The 26,547-nt window shown below is 39.5% G+C and overlaps 3 protein-coding genes and 2 non-coding genes across 7 annotated transcripts; 3 read left to right on the plus strand and 2 right to left on the minus strand.

Annotated features, from left to right (window-relative positions):
* Positions 1-455: 455 nt before the first annotated feature.
* On the minus strand, positions 456-8,519 carry dnase2 (deoxyribonuclease II, lysosomal). 3 transcript variants are annotated; one of them, XR_009242037.1, is made up of 8 exons: positions 8,462-8,519; positions 6,730-6,827; positions 6,375-6,546; positions 5,304-5,406; positions 3,744-3,908; positions 1,103-1,300; positions 602-1,028; positions 456-520 (listed from the first exon to the last, which is right to left on the minus strand). XR_009242037.1 is itself a non-coding variant. In XM_058648660.1 (7 exons), the coding sequence occupies exons 1-7, from the start codon at positions 8,498-8,500 to the stop codon at positions 655-657; spliced, it is 1,149 nt and encodes a 382-aa protein (XP_058504643.1). In that variant the 5' UTR covers positions 8,501-8,519; the 3' UTR covers positions 456-654. The 3 variants fall into 3 exon arrangements, 2 of the variants coding, with proteins under 2 accessions (XP_058504643.1, XP_058504644.1); XM_058648660.1 differs by having other exon boundaries at positions 456-1,028; XM_058648661.1 differs by lacking the exon at positions 8,462-8,519 and adding an exon at positions 8,140-8,453 and having other exon boundaries at positions 456-1,028.
* On the plus strand, positions 1,577-1,648 carry trnae-uuc (transfer RNA glutamic acid (anticodon UUC)). Its single transcript has one exon. It is a non-coding gene; the product is annotated as a tRNA-Glu (tRNA).
* Positions 8,520-11,650: 3,131 nt separating the features above from the next.
* Positions 11,651-15,318, minus strand: LOC131470769 (G-protein-signaling modulator 1). The gene is made up of 5 exons (XM_058646717.1): positions 14,991-15,318; positions 14,107-14,577; positions 13,609-13,774; positions 12,305-12,537; positions 11,651-12,221 (listed from the first exon to the last, which is right to left on the minus strand). Exons 2-5 carry the CDS (start codon positions 14,530-14,532, stop codon positions 12,081-12,083), a joined length of 966 nt encoding a protein of 321 aa, XP_058502700.1. The 5' UTR covers positions 14,533-14,577; positions 14,991-15,318; the 3' UTR covers positions 11,651-12,080.
* A 2,574-nt stretch (positions 15,319-17,892) lies between these two features.
* On the plus strand, positions 17,893-25,798 carry pbx2 (pre-B-cell leukemia homeobox 2). Its single transcript, XM_058648503.1, has 8 exons — positions 17,893-18,236; positions 18,843-18,916; positions 20,294-20,538; positions 21,872-22,062; positions 22,505-22,640; positions 23,534-23,675; positions 23,966-24,060; positions 25,038-25,798. Exons 1-8 carry the CDS (start codon positions 17,992-17,994, stop codon positions 25,116-25,118), a joined length of 1,209 nt encoding a protein of 402 aa, XP_058504486.1. The 5' UTR covers positions 17,893-17,991; the 3' UTR covers positions 25,119-25,798.
* On the plus strand, positions 19,700-19,773 carry trnat-agu (transfer RNA threonine (anticodon AGU)). The gene has a single exon. It is a non-coding gene; the product is annotated as a tRNA-Thr (tRNA).
* Positions 25,799-26,547: the final 749 nt, after the last annotated feature.

The raw sequence follows: 26,547 nt of genomic DNA on the forward strand, positions 1-26,547 counted from the left end.
GAGCTCTACAACATAAGCCACCATTTCTCCAGCTCGCCTCGGCACGGCACGGCACGGTTTAGGTTGGTTTTCCACTACAAAATATTACCTACTCAACGTGGGCGGAGTCTTCACTGCACGGCTGCAGGAAACGGCACAAACGAGTAGTTAGTTACTTGTAAAGCAGTTATTATTATGTTATCATTAGAATCAGTTCATTAAAAGTGTTCAGTACTTCCACCAAGACCGGAGCACAGATGCTGGACTGAAACACAACGGTGGGGTTTGTGATCAGCAGTGCTGTCGCTAAATACACCAGACTCTTCTGTTAAATATCGATATTTTAGACATTTCCAGATTCTTGTGTCGGACGTCTCTTCCTGTGGAAAAAGGCCAATAAGTCGCTATATGTACTGGGACAAAAACAAAAAGGAGACAGTGGCAAATGGTCAGTAAAGAAGCTGATGACACAGCAGTTCAGAGTGAGGTCAGGGCTTTTAAGTTTCAATCAATCAGTGTTGCTAATTTCTACACACTGTACCTTTAATTAAAAAAAAAGAAAGTCTTTCAATCAATCAGAGTCTTTCAATCAATCAGTGTTGCTAATTTCTACACACTGTACCTTTAATTAAAAAAAAAGAAAGTCTTTCAGTGCCTTTGTTGACTCCTGGTTCGTCAACACTGGATGGTTGCTCCTTCACAGTCCTCACACTGCAGTGCTGCTGACCGGTAAGCCTTCCACACCGCCGGGTGCTGCTGACACACGGTGCCTCCTCCTCGCGTCTCCTCCGCCATGTTGCGGTTTATGTCTCCCACACAAACCCAGCCGCCTCCCACGCCATCCCCTCCGGCCGCCTCGGTGCTGACGGCCCACTTGGAGTGATCGTTGCTCGTCTTGAACGTGAACGTCTGCCCCGGGTTAATGAGCTGGATGTCCAGGACCTTCCAGCCCAGCGAGCAGTCGGAAGGGAGGACGCCTGTGGAGCGAATCCAGAACTGGACCAGGAGGTCTGACTGCAGCGTTGGGGCCACCCAGGAGTGGTAGAGGTCTGACGGAGCAGAGAGGACGGTCACTAAGCTGAAACAAGGACAAGCAAGCGTCAAACTTTAAACTGAGTCGTACCGTTTTTGAAAGAAGCGCCTTTGGCGAAGCTGATGAACTTTGCTCCGTCCTTTGACGTCAAAGTCACGCTGCGATTGGACGCAGTTTTGGACGCGTGTTTCTCATTACAGACGGCAGCCAGAGCAGGAACCAGCGACGCCAAGGACTCGGGGACGTCGCAGTCGTACACATTGGGCTGATTGATCTGCAGCTGCTCTCCTGTGGAGAGAAACGAATCAGATTAAATAGAAATGCTGTCACATGTACGATGACACCGGTTTAGAGATCAACATCAACAAGTGACAGGAAAACGGGACGGGTATAAAGACGGATGAGCCAATACCATATTTAAGCCCGGTATTGATCTGATGAAATCACTGAATATCGATATCCAGAGATAACAGAGATGCGTCAATAACCAGAGGCTGCAGAGACAGACAGGTGCCACCAACACGTCACGTCATGTGATGTGAGGAATCCAAACAGTTATCAAGATCCCATATGGTCTAGCGGTTAGGATTCCTGGTTTTCACCCAGGTGGCCCGGGTTCAACTCCCGGTATGGGAACATATTTATCCAAGTTCCTCAGTCACAAGGGCATGAAAATCTTAAACTTAGGGTTATAGATTGGAGCTCTATGTTCAGTAAAGGAAATTGAGCTTGTACACCCAGCTTGTCAGTTCAAATCCTGGATGCCCTTGAGCAAGATATTGTTGTTTTTTTTTATTCCAAACAATGTCCTCATGACAATGAAGCTGTCGGGATTGGGTGATTATGTTTGAAATTGTGTCTTTTCTGTCGTTTACGCTCGAGTCGTCACGGTGGACAAGTGCCTTAAAAGTTTGCTAAACTGGGCTAAAATGAAGCGACTTGTATAAAAAATGCAGTTGTGAGAGAAAGGAGTTAAAACACTGACAAACACAACAGTCTGTAAATGTGAGGCAGTGAATCGTCTTTGAATGTTTCTGCTGCTGCTAACGATGATTTCTTTGTTACCTGGAGCAAAGAAACGAAGAAAATATTCACATTTAAGAAGCTGAAACAATCAGAAATCTTGTTTTAATCATGAAAAAAGCTTCAAACCGATTAATCGATTATCAAAATAGTCGACGATTAATTCAGTAATCGATTAATAATCGAGTAATTGTCAAGCTACCTGTTGTTCCAGCAAAAACTCCAGATATTACACACACAAATCCACAATTCAAACTGATAATGTGGACAAATTAGTCTAACTACTAGGTAATATTTTCTGTATGCAGCGTGTTGCCTCGCAGTGTTGTTCCTGTGTACATTCAGGCTTCATAAATGAAACATGACACGGCTTTAATCACCTTCTGCTGTTCTGACTGCGACACACCCTGGAAACACCGCCGCACGTCTCAACACCCCAGCTGGAGAGGCAAGAATCCGGCAGAGCAAACGCCTGCCGCAGTGTGAGGGCCAATATCGCTATGGTTACAAAAGCTCAAGTCTAAATACATTACCCCCAGGCACTGCTATAGCAACTGTGCCAACTGCCGGGGTCTGCCAGTGAACTGCAGCGGCAGCAGCCAGACGCGGTGATGACACCTGTTTACTCTCATTATCTCAGATGGAGATTATATCCTGATACCTGAGTGGATTATTAAGTGGCCCAATAATGACTGATGAATTCCGGCACTGACAACACAGCGCGTGGCTTGTGATTCAATGACACTCACAGTATTTGTTTGTTTTTTTACCATGAATCTTCAGCATCTGCTCCTTTGTGGGAAACTAAATTGAAACATTTCTATTATTTAAAGGTTCAGTGAGTATGATTTAGATTAAATTGTCTCCATTAAGGGCAGCAATTTAATTTCATGATGTTTTTTGAGTGTAATATTTACATCTGGAGGTCAAACTTCACCAATACATGTCCTATACACAGTAGTAAATGTAGTAAATGACATTGTAAAATAGGAAACATACAAGTTTCATGTTCCAATTTAGGTCAGCTGCCTGTAAGTACACCTGCAGAGCAACTTTCCCTGTCCATTCCCTGTCTAATAAGCAAACGCCTAAAGAGCTATTTGTTGTGAAAGAAATAAAGTCACAAGGAGAGCGGAGGAGAGTAATAATAGGGGATACAGTCTACAAATCTGGAAAGAGAAGCCGGTATGGAAGTGTCTAAAACCTGTATTCTCTTGAATGGCCATCAGGGGGTGACTCCACTGGTTTGTACGTAAATTTATGTGAAAATTTGCCTGCCTCTCTCTTGGTCTATCATGCTAGCAACACTTTCCTCTAGATATTATGGTCATAATTACTAGTTTTGCATCTTCAATACAGCATGACATCCATTTAGTAAATTGTGGTTCCATTTAGAGCCAAAAAGACAACAACAACGGACGACCACGCTTTAGAGCGTAGCTATGGTGTGATTGAAAGCACATGTTAGGCCAGTCCTTGCACTCTCAGGTCTTGCTTCTTCTTTAGCTTCAAACCAATGGGTGACGACATCACTGAGGCCAATTTGTAAGAGTTTACACAAGTAACAAATAAAATTTAATAATGGATCACAACAGGCTGATGTACTGTTAATCATATCACAGCCGTGGGGCATTTCTGGCTTCTGGATCAGAGCTATCCATTTTTTTTAAAAAGAAGGCCACATACTGTCACACGACTCAAGTCTTACCAATAGTCTGGAAGTGGTCGAGCGGGTAGGTCACGCAGATGAAGTTTTGTCCGTAGTTGACACCACTGTCGGGGTAGTAATACTCTCCAGCCTGCCGTACAGGGGGGAAGTGAGGAGTGCTGTGAACCAACCAGAAGCCCTGATTTTTATCAAGCAGCACAACACCTGAGGAGCAGAGATAAAAGACACGTCAAACAAATTCATGTCAAGTACTTGGGTCAACAAAGCCAGTGCAGCTGAAACAACACAAACAGCAGAAAGTCTTTCAACAAGCCAATGATTTATACACTGAAGCTTCATCTTATTGTGCCTGTTGTGCTGTTCACAAAACTATTAATTTATCTATTTTGACCATCTGGATTATTTGTCAGATTACAATAACACTGAAAAACTGCATTTCATAGCCTAGGTTTATGTGTAATCCCTGTCCATTGTCAGGCTTTTCTATGAAAAATGTACAATGTCATAAAGTACAGTATACCATGAGAATGCAGAAAACTGGTGTATATTATATGGTATCTTGGTCATTTCTAAATAGGTTTAAAGTTGGAACTTTCCTATGGCTGATCTCCTTGTGTAGCTAGTAGGGCTGCAACTAAAGATTATTTTCATAATCAATTAATCCATTGATTATTTTCTCGATTAATTGAATCGTTTGGTCCATAAAATGCCAGAAATTGTTGACGAATGTTGATCAGTGTTTACCAAACCTGAAAATAATACAATACAATACAATATTGTATAATACAATTGCATAATTATTGTATAATACAATAATTCAATTTTAATGATTTCTTTATTATATGGAGCAAAGACACCATAAAATATTCACATTTAAGAAGCTAAAAATGAAGAAAACTTAGAAATAGTTGACGATTAAGTCAGTAATCGATTAAAAAACGATAAATTAAGTAATTGTTTCAGTTCTACTAGCCAGCAAGATATTCAGTTTTAATGTTATACTTTATATTAGCATTCCCTTTCCCTGGTAAAGCTAATATAAAGTATAACATTAAAACTTTGTAGGAGCAAATAGTGTATTTTATATATGGTGTTCACATGTTGTCATTTTATATAGTTTTAAAGTTGGAACCTTCCTCTGGCTATCTATCCGTCTATCTCGAACGCTAGCTAGCAAGCTAGCAAACTAGCAAGCTATCTAGCTACCAATCACTGTTTCTGTTTAAGCTTTTCTATGACAACGGTCAATATACAGTGACACATAAGAACAATGTTAGACCAGAAAAGTATGTATTTTATGTATGTGTTGATATGTTAGTTATTTTAAAAAGGTTTGAAGTTAGGACTTTTCTGGTTATTTCTAGCTAGCTAGCTATCAAGATAGACAAATAAAAAAAAAACAAATTCTGATCATACATTTTATATTTCTAAACTTAAGACTGCATTATTTAAATAGGTGAACTTAACAAACTGGAAAATGTGAGATGTTGTGCTCTGATATCCACTTTTCCCCTGTTTATGGGAAGCTTTTTCAAAACGATAAAGAAAAAGATCATTTAAGCTAACGGACAATTAAAGCAGGATTGTTCTGGTGTTCACCTTTCGTGTGTCCCCTATTGCTTCCACTGCTGCCCACCCATCTGTTTCCACGAACCTCAGTTGGCTTCTGGTCATTGTAAAGGATGTACGCTAACTCTGTGTTCTGTGAAGAGGACAGACATAATTCATAATTAAATTCAATACAAACACACAAAAAAAACACGCACACCATTCCATTTAAGCTGAAACCTGACAATAAAACAGCAAAACAACGTTAAAAAGTAAGTATAAGTTCTCATACATGTTTTGTATGATCTTGCGTTTAAAGCTGTTGCATTAGTATTCCCACAGCTGCAATGACACAAACTGAAAAGTGTGCATTTTCGGTTCTCATTTTCAGTTTTGAATTTTCATCTACTCAGATGATAAGTGGTATTTAAAGAAACACTTCTCTAAAAAAAAAAGAAAACACCTTATCACTGCATAATAAAGTGTCTGTGTGTCTGCAAAAACAGCAAATGCAGGCAAAAATAAATTACATCTGCTTAATATTCTATTTAAGCTGATGTCTAGGGGAAGTTTTTAATATGTGATGCCAATGTTGCTTCAGGAAATCCTACTTACTGCTAATGGGGATTCAAATTCATAAACAACTAAAGTGAGGGCAAGAAACTGTAATCTTGTTCCAAAAACCTAAACTTGTTGATTAGCATATGATCTATCATTTTTATTTAAAAGATAAATTAAAACTTTCAAACTGACACCAAAACCAAAACTGACAAAAAACACCAAATATTACAGTTGTGCTTTAAAACAATAGATTCACACTATCGTAATCACGTGACCACTAGCTACTTCCACACACGGTGGTGTTGCAGTTGTCTCCTTCCAAACAAAAAGGGCCACAGCGACAACTTGATGATTACTTCAAATTGTGTGATGCACTTCTAGGCTGTATATTACTTTACTTAATTGGGTATTTTAGGGTTGGAGTTTGAATTATCACCTACAACTAAACTGTACAGTAGAGTTGCCCTGTGTTTTTTTGATGTGAACATTAATAATTGTAATCCAAACAGATTAAAGAGATCAAAATTTGTATCATAAAGTCTAATAGCATCGGGAGCAGACCTTTCCTTGTGAGTATAGTTGTCCCACTGTCCGGCCCAAAGCTCCTGAGGTGTCGTTCACTGTCACCTTCCCTTCAGTCCATCCCTCACTGCCTTTGTCCATAAGTAAATACATATCACCCTCAGACCGAGCTTTTCTGTCATGTTGTTTAGGCAGCTTGTACAGATAGAACCTGAGAGAGTGACAGAGACAGACAGACATTTTAATTGTCAAAATGTAAGAAAGACTTAAGAACTTCTTACTGATTACTATTTCAGCTTTATTAAATGTCTCATCTGCATGAAAAGAAAACCATGTGCAATACACTGCATGCAACATGAAAATAACTAACATGAAATACAGTTCAGTGAGTTACCAGTCAACAGCATCTCCTTTGTCATTGTAGCAGCTGATTGGTGTGCTGCCTCCCTCTAGTGGCACAAAGACGATCAGCAGGGAAATTAAGAGAAACATCTATGAGGAGAAGGAGATTTAATTTAATGCCGGTTAAGATGATAATCCTTTATGAGAACAACGGGGACATTTACAATGTTGCAGCAGGACAGACAGTGAAAAAGTAGTAAGGTAGTAAAGTGTAAATGTGTTTTAAAAAATGTATCATATATATAAAGTAAACAGCAGTTGAAGGCTGAACAGGGTGAGGGTTTGTGTAAATAAAGGGTAGATTCACAAGTTTTTTTTTAAATATCTGAAACATGTACTTACAAGCCCAAAGGTTGTTAGTCACTGCATTTTTATTTTTGCTAGTGTTTGTAAATCCCTTTCATTACTAGTTTAAACAAAACCTACAGTGTTTCAGTGGAATGTGAAGGTTAACGTTACTCTTCTTTCTGGTGACAATGTTCTGATAACCAGTTCCCTTTTTGTATTTCAGTTTGTTTCACTACCTTTAACAAAATGTGATATATTTGCCTAACTTTAACAGTTAAGGTTAACTTTGATGGCAAATCTAGTTTTGCACGTTTGAAAAACCCCGAAACTACACTCAGACTAGTCTGCTGTTATTGTATTCTTGTACACAAATGATTTTCATTAGAAAACTGTAACTCAAGTGGATATCAGATTAATGAATTACTAGGTACTATTACGATAACTTTTGTTCACAGCAATTAAAAAAGTTTTTTAAAAAATTTGCAATAATATTGAAATTGAGAGCTAGTAATGAATGACAGCATAGAACAAATCTGATGTATTAATATAAAATGTGTATTTTAAAGAGGCATTATAACTGTTGAACACATTAGTAAACACTTAAATATTAATATATATATATATATATATATATATATGTATACAGCTACACTATAATGTATTGTAATCGATTGAAGAAATGAAAGAAAACTACTTACTGTAGTTGTGCTTGTGTAATCATACTGCGAATAAATGCTTAATAAATAAATGCTTAATGACATGTAAAAGTTATTGGGAGGACTTGAGGTGAGGTGTTACTGAAAGTATGACAGTATTAGCAATTAGTAATGTGCAGAGTAATTAATCTGAAGTTATGTAAGTGTAGTGTAAACAGTGCAATGTTTGTCTTTTAAGTATAGTTAGCTTAAAGTGCAAGTACTTAAAGTACTTGAGTAAATGTATCACCACCACAAAGCGTCTATTTCATTGCATTTAGAAGCAGCAAGTTGGTTAAAAAATAAATAAACGAAATTAGACACGAGTCTCTAACGATGTAAATACGTACATACAGGTACAGACACGTACCTGAGTCTGAAAGTCTGAAAACACGTTTGATATAAGCACACATACTGACCTCTGTGTCTGTCCATATACGTCTGTTGTCCTGTCTTATCTCAGAATTTACATTTACACTGAGTTTCTTTATTTTCACTCACACCGGGCAAGTTTCATTTTCGAGCTACATCCTCGTTTTTCTCTGGGACAAAACGAGCAGGATGAGACAGTTACGTTGCATAAAATGTAGCGAAACGTCGTTAGCTCCGGTTTAAGGGGGAAATTATAACAATTACCATTAAAACAGGTAAAAAGCATGGGCCTCCAGGAAAACTAAACCAAACAAAACTGGCGACAACATACACTAATTGTTAGTTTTAGTTCAAATGTTCAGCAAATACCTCATACTTGTCCGATCCTTGTTTAAAAGTATCGGACATAAAAGTGGCTGGTGACGTAAACTTGTGGGCGGGACAGTAAACAGAAGCGGAAAAACAAAAGTATTGTCTTCCTGTATCCACCAAAATAAAATAAAATAAAATAAAATGCACAATATAGTTAAATTAAATTGATGTTTTGATTTTCCATATGTTAATACTTTAAATTAGAACTTTTAGATTTTAGATTTGATAAATTTCTTGCTTATTTATGCATTTTATTTTGTATTCATTATTAATTACCTAATTACCCTCATAGTCTCACCTATTTTACAGATCAACTGCTGTAACACAGTAAATTTACCCTTGTGGGATTTTTAAAAAAAGTGATATTTTATTGATCATTTTGGCAAACATTATTAATGGTGCTGTCTAGGATTTTATATAGCATGCCATGCCAGGGTGAAAACAAAATCAAATCACTTCTGAAAGGCTTTAAAGTTTGGCCACTTGAAAACAATCAACAAACTAATCTAAAAAACCAACTCTGTTTGAAAAAAAAATCCATCTCTCCACTGGAGGGAACTATCAATTAGTCGCCATAGATACAAAATAATATAATTCATGTTGATCGGTTGCAGAAACACATGTATGTCTTAAGAGGAACTGTGTGAATTTAACTCTTTCACAACCTTTCTTTGTATTGCATGTTGTTATTCTCCCTCCGTGTTCCTCTTCTTTGTTTGAAACTTTGACCGCCTCATATCACTCGCTGACTCAGTACAGCTCAAGGCTCTAAAAAATAAATTCAAGGCAAATTGACTTCTCATCTTGTTGGCCGGATTGTTTGTACACACGAGCATAAATGTTTATTTTTTGTTTGCTGCATATTCCCCCATACTTTCTGTCTGTCTTCACTGTTCCTATAAGTTATTTAACCTGATATATATATATATATATATATATATATATATACAGTATATATATATATATATATATATATATATATACATATATATATATATATAGAATGTATATATATAAAATGTATTTGTATATTTTTTCTTTTCTTCTTTTGATATGAGTGTTGCTATCACACCCCATTAGTTTCTGCTCTGTTTGAGGAAGTAACACAGTGCCCTCTCGTCACCTCTAACCTCGGTTGTGCCGACTTACGGGACTTCCTCTCAAAGATTTCCTCTTAGCTAAACAGACTGTCGTTACTTGATCCTGCACCTAAAACCCAGTTTCTCCTACTCATGTGCAAAGTACATGACTTCCTGTTTTCAAGGTTTTTTAAGTAAAATAATCACATATTTTGTTTCTGGGATAAAAAAGCTCATAGGCTGACTAAGAAGGAGTGATGCCAAAGCAATGAAAGTTGGTGTGCATTAAATTCAACCTTTCCTGATACTAACTGCATTGTTCCTGATAAACCCACATTTGAGGACATCCCCTGAACTTGGACTTGAAAATTTGGCTCCGTGTTGTTACCAAACATCTGCAGATGAAGGGGGTTAGACCCCTCGAGGACATTCATCCTGTCATGGTTGCTATATTAGGCTCTGATGCTCGAGCAGAGAAGCAAGAGGAGCAGGGTTAGAGAGCCTCAAAGATGACCTAAGATGACCCCCCAGTGTCCTGCCATTGCTATAACCCATGAAAACTTTGTTATTAAATCACAATTGTCAGACTATTGAATGGTCATTTTTTACTACACATCACCACATCGGAAGAATAAATACACATTAGGGGTTAGGATTAAAATTATATAAAAAAAAATTGAAGAATGTAGTAAAATTCCCAATTATTTTGAGTAAAATCTGTTCTAAAAGAGCGATAAGAAACAATCCCAGTATTATTTATCATGAAAATGGCATTGATTTATAATTGTAATAATATTTTACATCATATAAAATAGTTAAAAGAGACTTTATTGCATGGTAACTGTATTAAGCCGAGTACTATACATTTCTACACATGATTCCCTGGTTAGTGAGAGTGCTAAAAATTACATAAAACATAGAATAAATAGTAAACACACTAATGATAAAGAAGTGCTTAAATCATGTTGTTGTAATAAAGGGGTGGGTCAGGTCAGGGTTTGTCAAACAATGGTGGTAACAGGAAGTAGCCACACTCTCACATGTGTAAATCAGGTTTAATCAGGTACGACTCAGAGTCTGAACACACATGAGACAAGGTCACGCGACACAAACTGGCCCTAATCCCTGTCTGTATGAATGTTTACATTTTGACCATTATGGGCTTTTAAAATCAAAATGGATCATAGCTTTTATGATACACTCATGTCAGAGTCAACACTGGGCTGACGACGTCCCCGTCGCCATGTCGACCGTGAAAAAACACACATCATATTTTACTGAAAAGGGTGTTTTACGGCGACTTAAAATATCCTCCACTGTTTGCCTCCCGCCTTCAATAAAAATGAGCCGATCAATGTAAATTCAGGAACTTTGAGATAACACGTGCTCTCACTTCATTTGTTCAATAAATAATTAACTTTCGTTGGCTCCATTTCCTACTTTCTGTAAATGGAACGTCGCAAATTACATTTCAAATCACATCATTAAATGCTTGTAGTCGCAAGATAAAGTGAGCTTTTTAAGTTGCAAACATAATCCCGCTAACATGTCGTGATGACATACATACAAACAGAGGTCTCAAACTCGGGGCCCGTGGGCCCATATGTGGCCCCCTAATAGATTTAATGTGCCCCTCCTGCACAATTATCATGTCATAATGAAAACATGGCCCGTGACATCCTCTTCCTATAGTAAAACACAGTGTATTCTTTGTTAGCAATGTTTTTTATTAGTAATAATAATAATAATAATACTACATTCAATGATATTCATCACATTAATTGTATTACATTCAACATTAACTATATATATATATATATATATGTAGATATAAGCTTGCTAGGTATTTTAATTACATTTATTATTTTAGTTATTTGGATTCCTTTTTGCATCATAAATCATCACTCAGTATCAAAACAAGCACTTTTACTTTGAAATTGTGTAAAATATCATCATCACTAGTTATTGCAATATCATGATGTAATATTGTGTTATCATGTGTTATATATGTTTAAAATAATGTGTGTTTTTTTAATATTTTGATGTCCTCATCAGGGTTAAATCTCTATATTTGGACAAATTAAATAAATGGATGAATGCAAATGGCTCAGGTGCATTTGTGTTTTTGTTTATTTGTGGAGGAGATTCATCCATATACAGTCAAACACCGTGTGGCCTCGGGGGTATCTACTGTACAAAGAAAAGAAAAGAAAAAAAGGAGAACTGCAGAGATGAGTACACTCATGCCTCCTCCGCATCCAGAACGGGAACCAGTCAAACACTCATGACAGACATTTAAATAAAAAGGGCAAGAACCTGGACCAAAAAAAATATATATATATATACGTTCACAATATTTGATCACGTCGTGGTAAAAGCTCTGCTGCTCAAACATTCTCAACAGCTTTAACACTGACCAACACCATCATCAGGGTTAAGACAAAACACTGCTTTTTAAAAAAGAAACTGGGCTAAAGAGATTAAAAAAATACTGCAATGGCCTCCACGTGAGCCCTATACAGTCCATTCTTTGCATCTCAGGTTTGCAGCATGCATGGGAGTTCAGTCCTCTGCTCTTCCATGCGTCCGCCCTGGACCTTCAGGAGCAGGGAGAAGAAGTCCTCGTCGTCCATGGGACCTGGAGCTCTGCTGCGCTGGTCCTCCAGTCTTCCCTGAGCCTATGGGTGCAGGATAATTGGGAAAGTGAACGCCTCACACCTTGACAAAAGCATCCAAACAAAGAAACTTTTTTTTAGCTTACCTGTGTCGTGAGAATCATATTATACAGATCCTCTTTCGGTACAGGAGGAACTGGTGCGGGCTTTCTCACAAGGGAGAGCTGCTTGATGCTGCCTCTGAAGCTTCTGAACCTCGGTTTGGGTGGCGGGGACCTTTCGAGCAGCGCCCTCTGGTCGTCGAGCCGGCGGGCTTGTGCCGTGGCCACCAGCTCGAAAAACTCCTCTTTTTGCAGCGAAGTCAGGGAGGAGAAGATGACTGCAGAGACGTGAGAGGACAGGTATCGGAGAGAGGTCAAGATTTGGAAGACATGCGGGTCACACGCGTATCTCACGGCACCGTTGAGTCACAGTGAGCGGTTAGTTTCATGTCATGTCAGCTCGAGTGGCATGAGTCAGCAGCTTTACATGGAAACAAATGCAACAACTGCACCAGTTTCATTATCTGGCAGTTTTAAAACAGTCAGTTGTTGTGCCTCTGTTTGGTCTGTGTGAACAGGAAGGACAAAACATTCGAGTTTCTATCAGGCCTGACTGAAGCTTCACCAAGACAGAAACAGAACTGTCCCTACAGAGGCTTTTTCGTTTGGTTCTCAAAACTTTCGCCACAAACATCATCGTCATTTCAAAAGATGTATTAATACACACAGAACCCTCCCAAGTGTTGTGTGTTTTTCTTTTTTCTATCGGTGTGGTCATGCCAATAAACTATTTCCCTATGGAGACATCAAGTTTCTATTCTATTCCATTCTAAATCCGTCCAAATGTTGTTGTCAAGTCATGGAGTATATATGCCCTATGTGGCCTGTATGTGGCGCTGTAACTTGGACGTGGAGCCTAGGCGTAACAACTGCTCACAAAATCCACAAGAACACAAGAAAGACGAACAAAGCAACAGCGAATGAAAGAGTAAGAGCAAAAGTGGTGTATACATGAAAACACACGAGTGGCTGTTTGAGATTACTGTGTATAACAACTTGTTCTCGTGTGTACAGGCCCCCGAGGGAGCGTTTGTGTGTATACAGCAGAAGAGCAGGGGTAGACGGGGACGAGAGGAGTTCGACCCTGCAGTCAAACTGCTGAGCGGAGTTTGTTTGAGCAGTAGAATTAAATTTTTAAACTCTTTCGTGGACACATTCTTTGTGTTTTCGGCCGTGACGCCGTCTCGCTTTACTAACGCATTGTTGCTGTTGCCTCCCTCCCTGTCTTGACATAAAGTCTAAACGCAGCTGCACTGTGACAGACAGAGGAGCTGATAACAGTCTAAATGTAATGTCATTTCACACCACAGTTTTGAAATAAACACCACATCCTGTGAACATGTTCCCACCTCTTCTGGCCGGTTTGTTTGTGTTGGGCTCCGAGTGGCACCTCCGCCTCTGGACGCCACTCTCCAGCCTGAAGGAGCAGCGCTGGTCGTTGAGCCGTCGTCCCTCCTGGAGGGTGCAGAGCAGCTCGTACAGAGCGTCTGGGAAGTCAGGGGTTAAGCGGTGAGTCTGAGGAAAAATGTGAGTAGGTGGCAGAAAAGAAAATGAGGGCAGCGGGAGGAAAGGTTTGTCAGTGAGTGGCACAGACCGTTTGTTGGCACAGCAAAAGAATTCACTTGACTCCTACGTACTCCCACATGCTCAGTAACAAAATCACACCTGCTGTTTTTCCATCACGAGATTGTTTTCCTCGCAGAGTGCATGCTGCCTCAGTAGTGAAGTGGAGAACAATACAAACACTTTGTTTGCCATCTAACCTGCTCAGTGAGTTACTAAGGGCCACAGTATTTTCACTGCACCAGGAAACAAAGGTTAAGTGGAGTAAAAAACACTTAACAAACCTTTTTTGGATCCTCCTCGTGTGGCTCTGATATTTTCAACATCTTTATGTCCAGTTGTGGGTCATTTTGAGTGACCTTTTCATCGTTTGTGTCGCAGGCTTCCTCAGATTTTTCATTAATCCTCATTTCATCTGTCAGCCCCTCTCTGTTCTGTCCATCATCAGTGTTCTCGGTTCCACCTGGTTTATCATTATTCTCATTTAACTTTCCCATCTGGCCACGCTCCGTGTCGCTGTGTTGCTTTTCCGTGCTCTGCTCATTCAAACATATTTTACTGACTAAATCTTCATTCTTCTCCTCTTCCTCTTTCTGAGGAGACTCTCCGGTGAAGCTCTGTGTAGTCACAACCAAACTGCCTGTCGCCCCGCTTTCAGCGTCTCCCTCCTCAGTGATGACGAGAACATCCAATGGCCCCTCTTCAGTCATTTCAACTTTGATGTCTGTGCAGTCCAGTAATCTCCCCGTCAAACCCTGAGAAGAGGACGTACAGAAACACAGCTTAGGTCAAAGATACCAAGGCAAAGACATCGAGAACATCATTATCAACACTTCAGAGAAGAGGAAATCAGTAAACACCACATATATCAACCCTGAACTGGCTCAAAATAGACATGAAGACTGCAGCTGTGTCTTCCCTGCTGCACAGAAACTCCAGAGGAACAAGTTTGGCAAGTCCAAGCATGTTGGCTACATACGTTTAAGCTGAAAATCCAAAGTTAAGTAATGTATTCCCGTAGCCGTATGTCAACAACAGTGTGTGACAATGTGAGCCGCTTCTTTCTTGTTGTATATCGCCCCCCCCCCCCCCCCCCAAAAAAAAGTTTCACTGACAGTTATATTCCCCTGTTGTGTTACTTTTGAGTAGCAAACAAGAAATGTCTTACCTTGATCTTTCCCTTCAAAACATCATCTCCTGGAGTCACCACAGCACAGCATTGTTAGTGTGACACTTGCCAATATCTTTTTTGAGAAGAAAAACAAACCTGCTGTGAAGGTTTTTCACACACACACACGGGTGTGACAAGCTCTCTCTCTCTCTGTCTGACTGTCTGTCTGTCTGACTGACTGACTGCCTGTCTACTTTCTGTCTCTCTCTCTCTCTCTCTTGACTCCTCTCTTCCTGTTCCTCTTACCACAGCCCACCCCTGTTTATTTGCCCCATATCTGACAAGTCATGCTCATGTGAAATATAACTGTTAACCTCCGCTGAGCAAGTAAACTGCCACCCTACGGTTTTTTTCCCCCCCTCCAAATAACCAGAGATTAAGTCTTAAGCCGTCAAAGCAGTTGCTGCATTTTACTTGCTGCTCATTTGATTATGTCAGGCCCCATTTGCAACGTGTTGAAACAAGCGCACAGTTTTCTGATGGGGTTGTGGTTTTGGCTCACATCCTGTTGACTTGTGGCAAAAAGGAGAAGTATAGGCAGACAAGCGAGGGAGGACTGACTGAAGTGAGATTGTCACGTCAAAACTGAGACAATATAATCTGACGGGTTATTTGTGTGCATGTGGCTGTGGTGGGACAGTAGCACGGCAACAGCAACACCAGACCATATATAATCTCCTTTATCATGTGCAGGTTTGCACTGCTCGGTTGTTAGTACTCTACAATGACAGCCTTGTGCTATTTCCTTTCTTTTCTGTTCTTCATTTCTAAAATAATTTGGTTGAAAATGTGAGGATGACATGGTTAAAACCCTTCCTGTTGCTTTTTCAGCTATAGCTATTCATGAAAATAGAACTTTACCCAAAGAAAAAAAGAACCAAAAGGGAAAAAAATAAATATGTGGAAAGCATTGGTTGGTGGCAAAATAAAAATGTTGGTGCTCTGTTGATCTGCTGTAAGGGTAAATTTGTGGGAGAGTCCCAAATTTTTGATCCTCCGTAACATACAATCAACAAAATTGTATTGTAATTTTATGAAAGAAGGGGAGATGGTTTTCTAAGGAGCTACACACAAATATATCAGTCTGAACGTAACCACAACTACTTCCGTAAGTAGTTGGAACACGGAATTTCCGAGGTCATGGGGTATTCCTTCAACGAGGACTCCCCCCTTGATTTCCCGTTTGGCTGCCCCCATAAGAACACTGCTGCTTTTAGCAGCTAATAGCACTTCTGTCATTCTGTAATATTGCTTAATTTTTTAACCTTAGACATGTTGCTACACTGTTTGTGCGTGCAAAAAATACCTACATTTCTTGTTTGCATTTTACCCAGGATTGTCACTCCTTTAGTGCCACACAGTCTACCACAGAAAACCGCCTCAACACATACGTGACCAGAGATGTCAAAAGTGCTGCTTGTTTTTAACCGATATGCCCACACACTTTGGTACACCTGGGACAAATGGTCATATTTTCAGCATCAGCTTGTTCATAGAGGTCGGTCTGACATCAAATGTCACCATCCACTCATTTGGCACAAACTGTGACACAACACGCTCCAATCAAGTAAGCGGCGCGCTTGTTTTGTTCAAAAGAAAAACAAAACAAAGAGGCCAGGAACCATGGACTCTTGATTGAGGTTATGAAAGGAGATCTGTCGGTTCTCACTCATTTGAATGTGCAGCTAAGCGCTCAAGTACCACAAGAACATGCTCCTGGTGAGAAATTGCCGCTCTCAAAATGAATTTGACCTCAAGAATGCATGTGTTAAAATAAGATATTTGAAAACATCAGGGTTTGGGAAACAGTGACTTTGTGGACCAAACAAGTACTTGACTAAATGAAAAATAGCATCAGTTGAAGGCATACACTGATGCAGACCACCATTTTAGTGTAAATGGAAATACGGGTGGGTATGTGCTGAAATGTGAAGCAGCTCTCCACAATAGAATGACAAAATATGTCACACCCATGGATACGACCACAGAATACAAAATATTTTCATGTAATGGCTGCTGAGCAGTGTTACCAACTCCCCAGTAAGGAAAGTCGTTAAATGGTGTCATCGGCCATGTGTCCAGTATGTAATTGTAATGGACGTTGTAGGAGAGAGGAATACCGTCGTGAAATAGACAAAAAGTGAGTAAAAAAACACCCTATGTTTACAACTACAAATTAACTGTCTTCTGTCGACTCTTGTGTTCTTTAATGTCACATTTAGAATGTTGTTAATGAAGTAAAGTCACCGGATTCATGGCTAACCAATCAAAAATGAGTGTAGTTAAGTGCTACATACATCTCTAACAACACCAGAAAAAGTCACTAATGGTTGCTAATGCTAACGTAAACCTCAAAGTTGCTGTTTTTTTTCTCACACGTTACTATTATTTAATTGTGAGCTAACAAGTTAGCTATTGTCACAATCAGAGTGTTGTTAATGGCATGAAGTCGGACGGATTCACGGCTAACCAATCAGAAACAAGTGTAGCTAATAAGTGCTTTCACATCAGAGTCTCCATAAACACCAGAGAAATTCGCTAGATTTGCTATAAAGCAACTAGCAACAGACACTGCCGCTTAGAGCGCCTGTGTCCACAACAGTGCCCCCTAGAGGACTTAACATAACTCACAAGAGGGTTTTAATATTACAGTACATACATGGAATATTATGCTTGAAAACAAATGCTAATGTTTTATCATTTCCTGCCAGCCTTACCATGAGAGTGATAATAAACAGTGATAATAAAAAAAAAGTATTGCTGGTGATGGTGGTATGGAGGATCACATCAAATTAATATGGCCCCATAATGACTTGGGCCGCACCTGCTCCAACATGCTGCAGTCACTTTTGTGTTTCCATGGCTTGTACCGTTTCCTGTCAGTCGCTAGGGGACCCTGTCCTGGTGCGATGCCTCGGCCTTGGTCGTGTGTACTCGGTGCGTCTGTCTGTGAGCGCAGTTGGGCAGCAGTCGTCGCCACTGTGCGTCGTCGCTGAATATGTTGCAGCAGCAGCCTCTGACAGGCAACGGGGCCTCGAATGGCCGGGGACTCGGCATGAGCGGCCACCCCGGGATGCACGCGCTCAACGCGGTTCACCAATCTTCCCAGCACCGGTCCGACGGAGGCGACCCCGCGGGCCTCGAGGGCACAGAAAACGGACACGAAAGCCGCAGGGACATTGGAGACATACTGCACCAAATAATGACCATCACCGACCAAAGTTTGGACGAGGCACAGGCAAAGTAAGTGACAACTTTGATTGTTTTTATTTTTCAGCGTATCGATGCTGACACTTGCTTTATTGTTGTGCCGCTTTATCGACTCGCTGTCGCAAAGTTCCCCGAACTTCAGTCCGTTGTTGAGATATTTTAGCCAGTAGCTAATTACTTAGCTTGGTAAAACAAAGTTGTTTTAACATACTTAACTTTTTCTAACACCGCTTCATGTTTCTTATGCTGTTGTGTACAAACGCGTATTTGTTGTGGACAGATATGCTTTAGCTGGCTAGCCATTGTTAGCATGCTATGCTGCGCTTACAGAAGCTGTTGCTACAATAGGTTGCTAATGCTAACGTAAACGTCAAAAAGTTGCTGGGCTTTTCCCCCCTCACACGTTATTATTTAATTATCACGTAAACAAGTGACAATATTACGCAACTCTGTGGTTGTCGTTAACGGTGCGCTAACAAGTTAGCTAGTGTTGCCCCTAGCTCGCTGCTAGACTGTAGCTAGCGTTAGCTAAGTTAGCCACAGGAAAGTTAGTTGGTGTGTCGCTTTATTTTGTTTTTGTGCTGAGGCTAAACCCCGTGCTAACAAAGACACTTTACACTTGTTTCTCTATATGTACAGGAAACATGCGCTGAACTGCCACCGAATGAAACCTGCATTATTCAGCGTGTTGTGCGAAATCAAGGAAAAAACTGGTATGTTATTGCTGTTTTCTATGTTAATGTTGTTAGTGTTAGCCTTGGGGATGCACGATGTTGGAGCGTTTGTCGATATACAGATATATCGGGAGTTCTTGGGAGATAGTAATACATATGTGTGTGTGTGTGTATATATATATATACACATATATATTATGCCAATAATATCGTGCATCCCTACTTGTGTTTTTTTATGTGCACAGGTGTCTTTGTGTACTACAGCTTTATTGTATTGTGTTGTGCAAGTGACGCTCAGCTTTCTTGTTGTCAGTGTCAAAAACAACCTGAAGGGGTGGGATAAACGTCATCATTCGTCGCTTATTTGTGTATAGACAGTCAGTGGCAGACTGGCAGTCATTTTTATAAATGTCAACGTCATATAAAAATAGATACAAAAGACAACTGCTGGATGTACAGGCATGTAATAATGCCTGCAGGGAACTGCAGCATGTGTTAGTGGTAATAACATAGCACTTGAGTGGCACATAGCGTTTGCAACAGTTGGTGTTCATAACTGAGAGAGATTTCCAGGGTTTTCATCAGGATTTGAGGGGTCTTTTTCTAGCACTGGCTGATTTTGATTTCTTCAGAAACGCCATGGGTTTATTTCAATATTTTCATATACATAAAATATGCACAAATTATTCATCGAAATCTGAACGTTAGAAAATTCGTTTTTTGTTAATGAATTAGTTTATATTGTGGCCTTTTTGGCAATATTGTGCATAGAACCTACTCTCAAATGTCAGTTTACTCAGGAGCCTTGGCGAAGCAGGCTGAGGCGCTGTGGCTTAGTTGGTCAAAGTGCCTGTCTAGTAAACAGGAGATCCTGGGTTCAAATCCCAGCAGTGCCTGATGGTTCATCTGTTTTTAAATGTCCACTTTTGTGATTATTGAAGTATGTCTATTGCTCTCTTTCTCTCTCACCATCTTTGTGGAGATTTACTCTAAACTCCACAACATGAGAGCTTATAAAAGTATTGCAGGGTTCTCTGCATGCTGAGCTGATAGAAGCAAACAAGATACATTGACTTTTTATTTTCATTTTAAAGGAAAGCTACAAAACCAAACAGTCTCTCACTTAGTCCAGAACCAAGAGGCTCTGGTGTGGGTTATAAATAAATATTGAACACAGCAACGGTAACCTGTACATAGTGTATGAGATTTAATCGTTAAATAAACAACTCCTCCGTTTTCAAACGGAGTGACTCTCTCTTGTTTCTGTCTGCTGAAATGTGAAGGGCAAATGTTTGCAGAACCCTTGAATTGCAATATTTTAGAAGCCTTGGTGAAAGACAGGGGGATAAAATAGATGTAGATGTATAATGTTTCCCAATTAAAACTAATAGATGCTGATTTTTATCTTATTGACAGGCCTGTCCATGAGGAACAATCAGGAGGAGGATCCCCAAGATCCTCAGTTGGTACGGTTGGACAACATGTTGTTGGCCGAGGGTGTTGCAGGCCCAGAGAAGGGCGGCGGGGCCGCTGCTGCTGTGTCCGCAGCCACCAGCTCAGGAGGGATGTCACCTGACAGCTCGCTCGAGCACTCCGACTACAAAAGCAAGTTGAGCCAGATTCGCGGTATCTACCACACTGAGCTGGAGAAGTATGAGCAGGTATCGTGTCGCAACAGGACATGAGCGCTGGCATTGTCTGTGCACGCTTGCTTCTACTAAAGCTGCTCCTCAGAGGCATAATCCCATTGGCATGTTAGGTCGAGAGTTCACAGCACATCACAGTTGTTCCTATATTCTCTGATCCAAACACATCCCGCAGTATACAGGCACTCCATGTGTGAAGGAGAAGATGTAGAGTTAAAGCTAAATCTGTACAATACACAAACAAAATCCAGACCAGCATTTTCCAATAAGGAGTAATCTCCATCCACACTAACATGTATGCTGGGCTTGTGTGTGTCTGTATAAACAGGAAACGCAGGCTCTGCAGTTGTTTGCTTAGTTGCTTAAAAAGTTGCATGAATGAGAAACAACAATGGTGAAAAGTAAACGCAGGGATTTCTTTTATTTGTCCAATGACGAGGTGAAACTGAAGTGTTGCTCTTTTTTTTTAAAGGAAACAAATGCTGGTAAATGTGTAATTTTTCAAATACCTCAGTTTCCACCCATTAAGACATAAACAAATCTGGGGCTTCTTTTTAAACTAAAACAGAGCTAGCAATAGTAACACATTTAACTTTTTTTTAGTTGCTTGAAAACTCTTGAGTCATGATTTTGAAAAGAGAATAATGTAGTGCATTAGTGTAGTGAAGATAATTGGACCAACACACATTCCAGCCTACAACCATACGCCTACTGGGTGCTTAACAACAATATACTGCGTTTTTCTTGCAACACAATACACAATAAAACATTTTCTCCCATTAGTTAAAAGGGCTTATACTATTTGCTTCACATTGAGTACACACTACTTTATTTAGCATTCAGATGCTGACTTTAACAATAAGCAAAGCACTTATTTACATAGGTATTTGTGTTTATACTGTATTGTAAGAGGTGTTTCTAATATATAGTATAATCACACCTTTTAATGATGACCTCATAAATAAGGATGTACCTAATTTAGTGGTCACTGAGCATACAGCTAAATGTACAGCAGAAGAAATTAGATACAATTTGAGTTTTCTTTGCCTTGTGACATATTTGCTTCTCTACTAAAGTGAAAAATAGCGATCATTCATTGCTGTATAAGCACAACAAAAAGTGTTGTGCCCAAATTAATTTGTGTGTTATAATGATTTACTAAGGAAAACAAGCTAAATTTAAAAATTAAATCACAAATGAAGTGCTTTAATAAATTAAAATGCCACAGAAAAGACATGAGATTGTGAGAAATTGCAGCAAACCAGTTTGAAAGTTGTTTCCTGGCTTCATTGCTTTGCACTTTTCTGTCCTTCACCCCCGCCCGCCCCTGCCCTGCCCCCTGGCCCAGGCGTGCACGGAGTTCACCACGCATGTGATGAACCTGCTGAGGGAGCAGTCGCGTACGCGGCCCGTGACCCCGCGGGAGATCGAGCGCATGGTGGCCATCATCCACCGCAAGTTCAGCTCCATCCAGACTCAGCTCAAGCAGAGCACGTGTGAGGCAGTCATGATCCTGAGGTCCCGCTTCCTGGATGCCAGGTACGAGGATCTGTGTGTGAACTGTGTATGTTTTGAGGTTTGATTTCGATTTTCTTGCTCAAATGATTTGACTCTCATATGCTGTCCACCAGAGACGGTTCGTATTTCCATTAAGAAAAATTAGTTTTTGTCTTATTGATGACCCGTCCCAGCTATTTAATATTTGGTTTATACATTATTTTTACATTTCAGTGACAAAATTTGACAGATTAATTGATTGTGGAAATAGTCGTTAGTTGCAGTCCTATAATCGATTAATCCACTGGTTGTTTTCTCAATTAATTGATTAGTCGTTTGCCCCATTAACTGTCATTACTGTCATTACGTTGCAGCCCCTTTTATTTTTACTGAGAATGATCTGAAACCATCATAATTCTGATGATCTCTTTATGTTACTGTGCAGTCTGACCGTGACATTCATCTCTCGTTTGTGTCTCATCAGGCGCAAGAGGCGTAACTTCAGCAAACAGGCCACAGAGGGGCTGAACGAGTACTTCTACTCCCACCTGTCCAACCCTTACCCCAGTGAAGAAGCCAAAGAGGAACTCGCCAAATCGTGCGGAATCACCGTCTCTCAGGTAAAATCTCAGAGCTGTACTGTACTGAACTGCCACTTTATTGCTTCATCTGTTGATTATTTTCTCAGTTAGTTGACGGGTTGTTTGGTCCATGAAATGGTTTGGAAATATTTTCTCACAAACGGCCGTCCACATTTCAATTAAAAAAGATAAATGGATGAAAAAATTAACTTTATTGGTCCCAAAACCTGGAAATGATCACTTTACAACTCCTTAAATATAAGAAATAGAGAATGATTATTCTCATAATTGCTCAATCGTTTATTTTTTCGATTATTCAAATGCTTTGTCTATAAAATGTCAGAGAAATGTTGCTCGGTGTTTCCCAAACTTCAAAATAACCAAGTTCTTATCTTCAAATAAAAAAATTATTCAGTTTTACTGATTTCTTTCTCATGTGGAGCAAAGAAACCGGAACATATTCATGTTTAAGAAGATGTAAAAGCTGAGAACTTGTCTTAATTATCATTACTGTGAACTTTTGCAGCTGGTGAATATTTCACTGTTACTCACCTACTGCCCAGCTGTACTGCTATTTACTGTGCTCTTTTACTGTGCTCTTTTTCATCTTTTAAAAAAAAAAAACATTTATATACTGTGTATATTTACGTATACTTGTTTCACTTAACTTTTTTTTTTTAAATGTTGTATGCTTGTTACGCACCAATGACACCAGAACAAATTCCTTGTATGTGCAAATCATACTTGGCAATAAAGCTCTTCTGATTCTGATTCTGATTAATTATGAAAAGAAACACCCAAAACGATAATTCTATTGTGAGTATATACAGTATATAGTGATATATATATATATATATATATATATATGTACTCTATGAACCATAGTCATTCTGTCAGCAGTAAAGAGTGCTGTGTTTGTTTTTTTGTCTTAGGTTTCCAACTGGTTTGGCAATAAGAGAATTCGCTACAAGAAAAACATTAGCAAATTCCAAGAGGAGGCCAACCTCTACGCCATGAAGACGGCCTTGGGAGCGAGACAGGGCGACGATTCCCCGCACACTCCCAACTCCACAGGTACTCGGAGAGAATAAAAGCCCCAGTGTTCGGCTGTTTGGCCCGAAGGCAGTGAAAAATCGTCCTCTGACTCAGTCAAGGCTCCTCCACCCGCCCGTGGATGAGCCACACATTGTGACCTCGGTGAATAACTGGAGGCTGTGGGCTGTGGCTTCCATTAGCTCCGTCACAAGAGCAGGAGTTTTGATTTTGCTTTCAACACGGGTCGTTTTTTAGAAAAAAACTTTTATTGTGACACGATGTTTGTTTGTGCCGTAGAGACAGGTTTTTAAAGTTGTGTCGTTCTCCAGGGTCTGGGTCCTTCTCTCTCTCCGGGTCAGCTGACATGTTCCTCGGTGTTCCGCCCGTGAACGGCGAGCAGTCCGCCTACCAAATAGGAGTGCAGGTAAGCAGAGATTTTAGATGTTGTATTTCTGCTTTTAAAGTATTTTATTGCCTCATGTTTAATGTTTACTTGCTTACATCAGTTTTATCAAGTTTTAAAAGGGGACATATGAGTCTTTCTTTTCCTTTTGTCTATAAACGATAAAATCACAATCTCGATTCACTACTACACGTGATCTCCTTTCTAAATGACAACGATTCTTCTGAATTTCATCTCACGAGCTGCAACGCAAATAAGCCATCTGTTTAAGGTATTTACAATAAAATAGGAAATATGTGCATGTTTATATATGCATTTATGTATGTATGCGTGTGTGTGTGTATTTAAGGAAAAATAAAATTAACAGAATAAAGTGACATTTGAACTTCACTTGAAATTTTGAATTGATTTTATTTTCCTTCTTAAACAAACTGCAAATGACAAAGGAAGTTATTCAAAACAGGTTTTGCTTTTATTTATTTATTTATTTTATGTTATTATTTTCCTTGTGTTCCTTTATGTTAATATTTCCCCTTAAATTGTTACATATGCAACAAAATTCAAACATTTAAATAAACAAGACCCGATTCTCTTTCAAAAAACAAATCCTACGAAACTACAAATGCGAAATTAATACTGGCTTTATCCCCCGGCCCATCATATCTTACTGTACGATGGATGACGAGATAATTAACGTTAAGTAGGGCGTCGACAACGTCTATTTTCATAATCCGTTTATCTGTCGTTTATTGTCTCAAGTCATCATGCAGCTGTGAAACAATGTTAAAGTGTTTCCCAAACCTTGAAACAATAATGTTTTTAACGTAAAATGATTCAGTTTTAATGATTTCTTTGAAAATAGTCACATTTAAGAAGCCTAAAAATCGAAAAAGCTTGTAATTATTAAAACATGATCAAAATAGTTGCTTAATTTGAAAGTTAATCACATACTGACACACACAGTGTGTTTGTTGATTTCTCCTCTGTCGTCTCCTCAGGCCAACGGGAACTGGCCGGGTCGACACTCGCCGCCACCGGGCGCCTCGCCCCGCAGCGACCACTCGGACAACTCGGACTGACTGACTGGCCCCGCCCACTGGCACAGAGCGAACGACAGCGACGGAAAAAGATAAAATGACAGAAAGAATGATATCACACTTCCCACTTGGCTGCAGTTGTTGTTTTTGTACTTTTTTTCGGTTTTAAAACATTTTTTAAATTTTTCTTTTCTTTTTGTGCGTATGATTCGTCACGTGCACGGATGGTGTGTGTGTTGTGTGGTTTTATCATCAGGGTTATGGGTGTGTGTGTTTTTTTTTCTTTTCCACTATGTTACTGAGGGGAACGGGACAGGAAAAGGTCGGGGATTGCATTATCATTGTTTTTAAGCACACTATATCTTTATTATTATTATTATCATTAATATTATTATTGCTGTTTTTATGATTAGTGCAACAACTATTTTCGTTTTAACTACTCAGAAAATTGGAGAGAGTGCATCCAGTGAATGAGAGGGCAATAGAGAAAAATCCAAAGATTCTGTGTGTTTGTCTCTGTTTTCTTTGTTTGTGTGTGTGTGTGTTTTTTCTGTTTTTCTACCGGGCTTGTGTGACCCTGTAACATGAATGAAAGTGTGTCTTGAGTCCACGTTAAAGGTTTGAATGAGTGTGTCGACAGTGCTGTCTTTTTTCTGTACAGTGAAACACCTGTATTCTCTCTACCTCTTTTACAATAAAGACTCTCTGTATTCACAGCCACAGCCCGGCTTTATTTTCGATGTTTCTAAAAAAGGAATGGAACATACACCCACGTTTTCTTTGTTCCTGACACACGGAAGCATACAACTGCTTCACTGGAGAAGGAAAAAGTGCTGTTGTCTTGTTGCATTGCTGTGCGATGTTTCAGGGAGGGATGAGTCTGAGTGAAGATGGAGAGACGATCCACAGCTTCAACAGGAACTTTGCCGCTCATCAGTTTGTGAGTATATTCCTCTTACCGCTCGAAGGTAAAATGGACCATCTCGTTATAACCACGTCGATTATTAGTTAAGTAAATTTATCGTCCCAGAGGGAAATTTGTTATCCTGTCATAACTATGAGAAACAACTTATAACTATCTTGTTATAAGGAGAATTTATCTTGTTATGAGTAACTTTCTCATTAAAACCAGTAACTTTCTTGCTATAACCAGTAGCTTTCTTGATATAATAGTCTTTCTTGTTATAACCATTAACGTTCTAATTATAACCAGTAGCTTTCTCATTATAACCAGTAACTTTCTCATTGTAACCAGTATTTTCTTGTTATAACCAGTAGCTTTCTCATTATGACTAGTAACTTTAGCATTATAACCAGTGACTTTCTAATTATAACAAGTACATGGCCTTTGTAATCAACCATTTTAGTTAAAAGCAGTTTGTTTTTTTAAATTTGAATTCTCTTGGGAGCAATTAACATGAAGTTAATTAGTGTTACGTGTTTAAAAATACTAACATAAAAACAAATTTAT

The sequence above is a fragment of the Solea solea genome, chromosome 13 (assembly GCF_958295425.1).
Source record: "Solea solea chromosome 13, fSolSol10.1, whole genome shotgun sequence".
NCBI lineage: Eukaryota > Metazoa > Chordata > Actinopteri > Pleuronectiformes > Soleidae > Solea > Solea solea.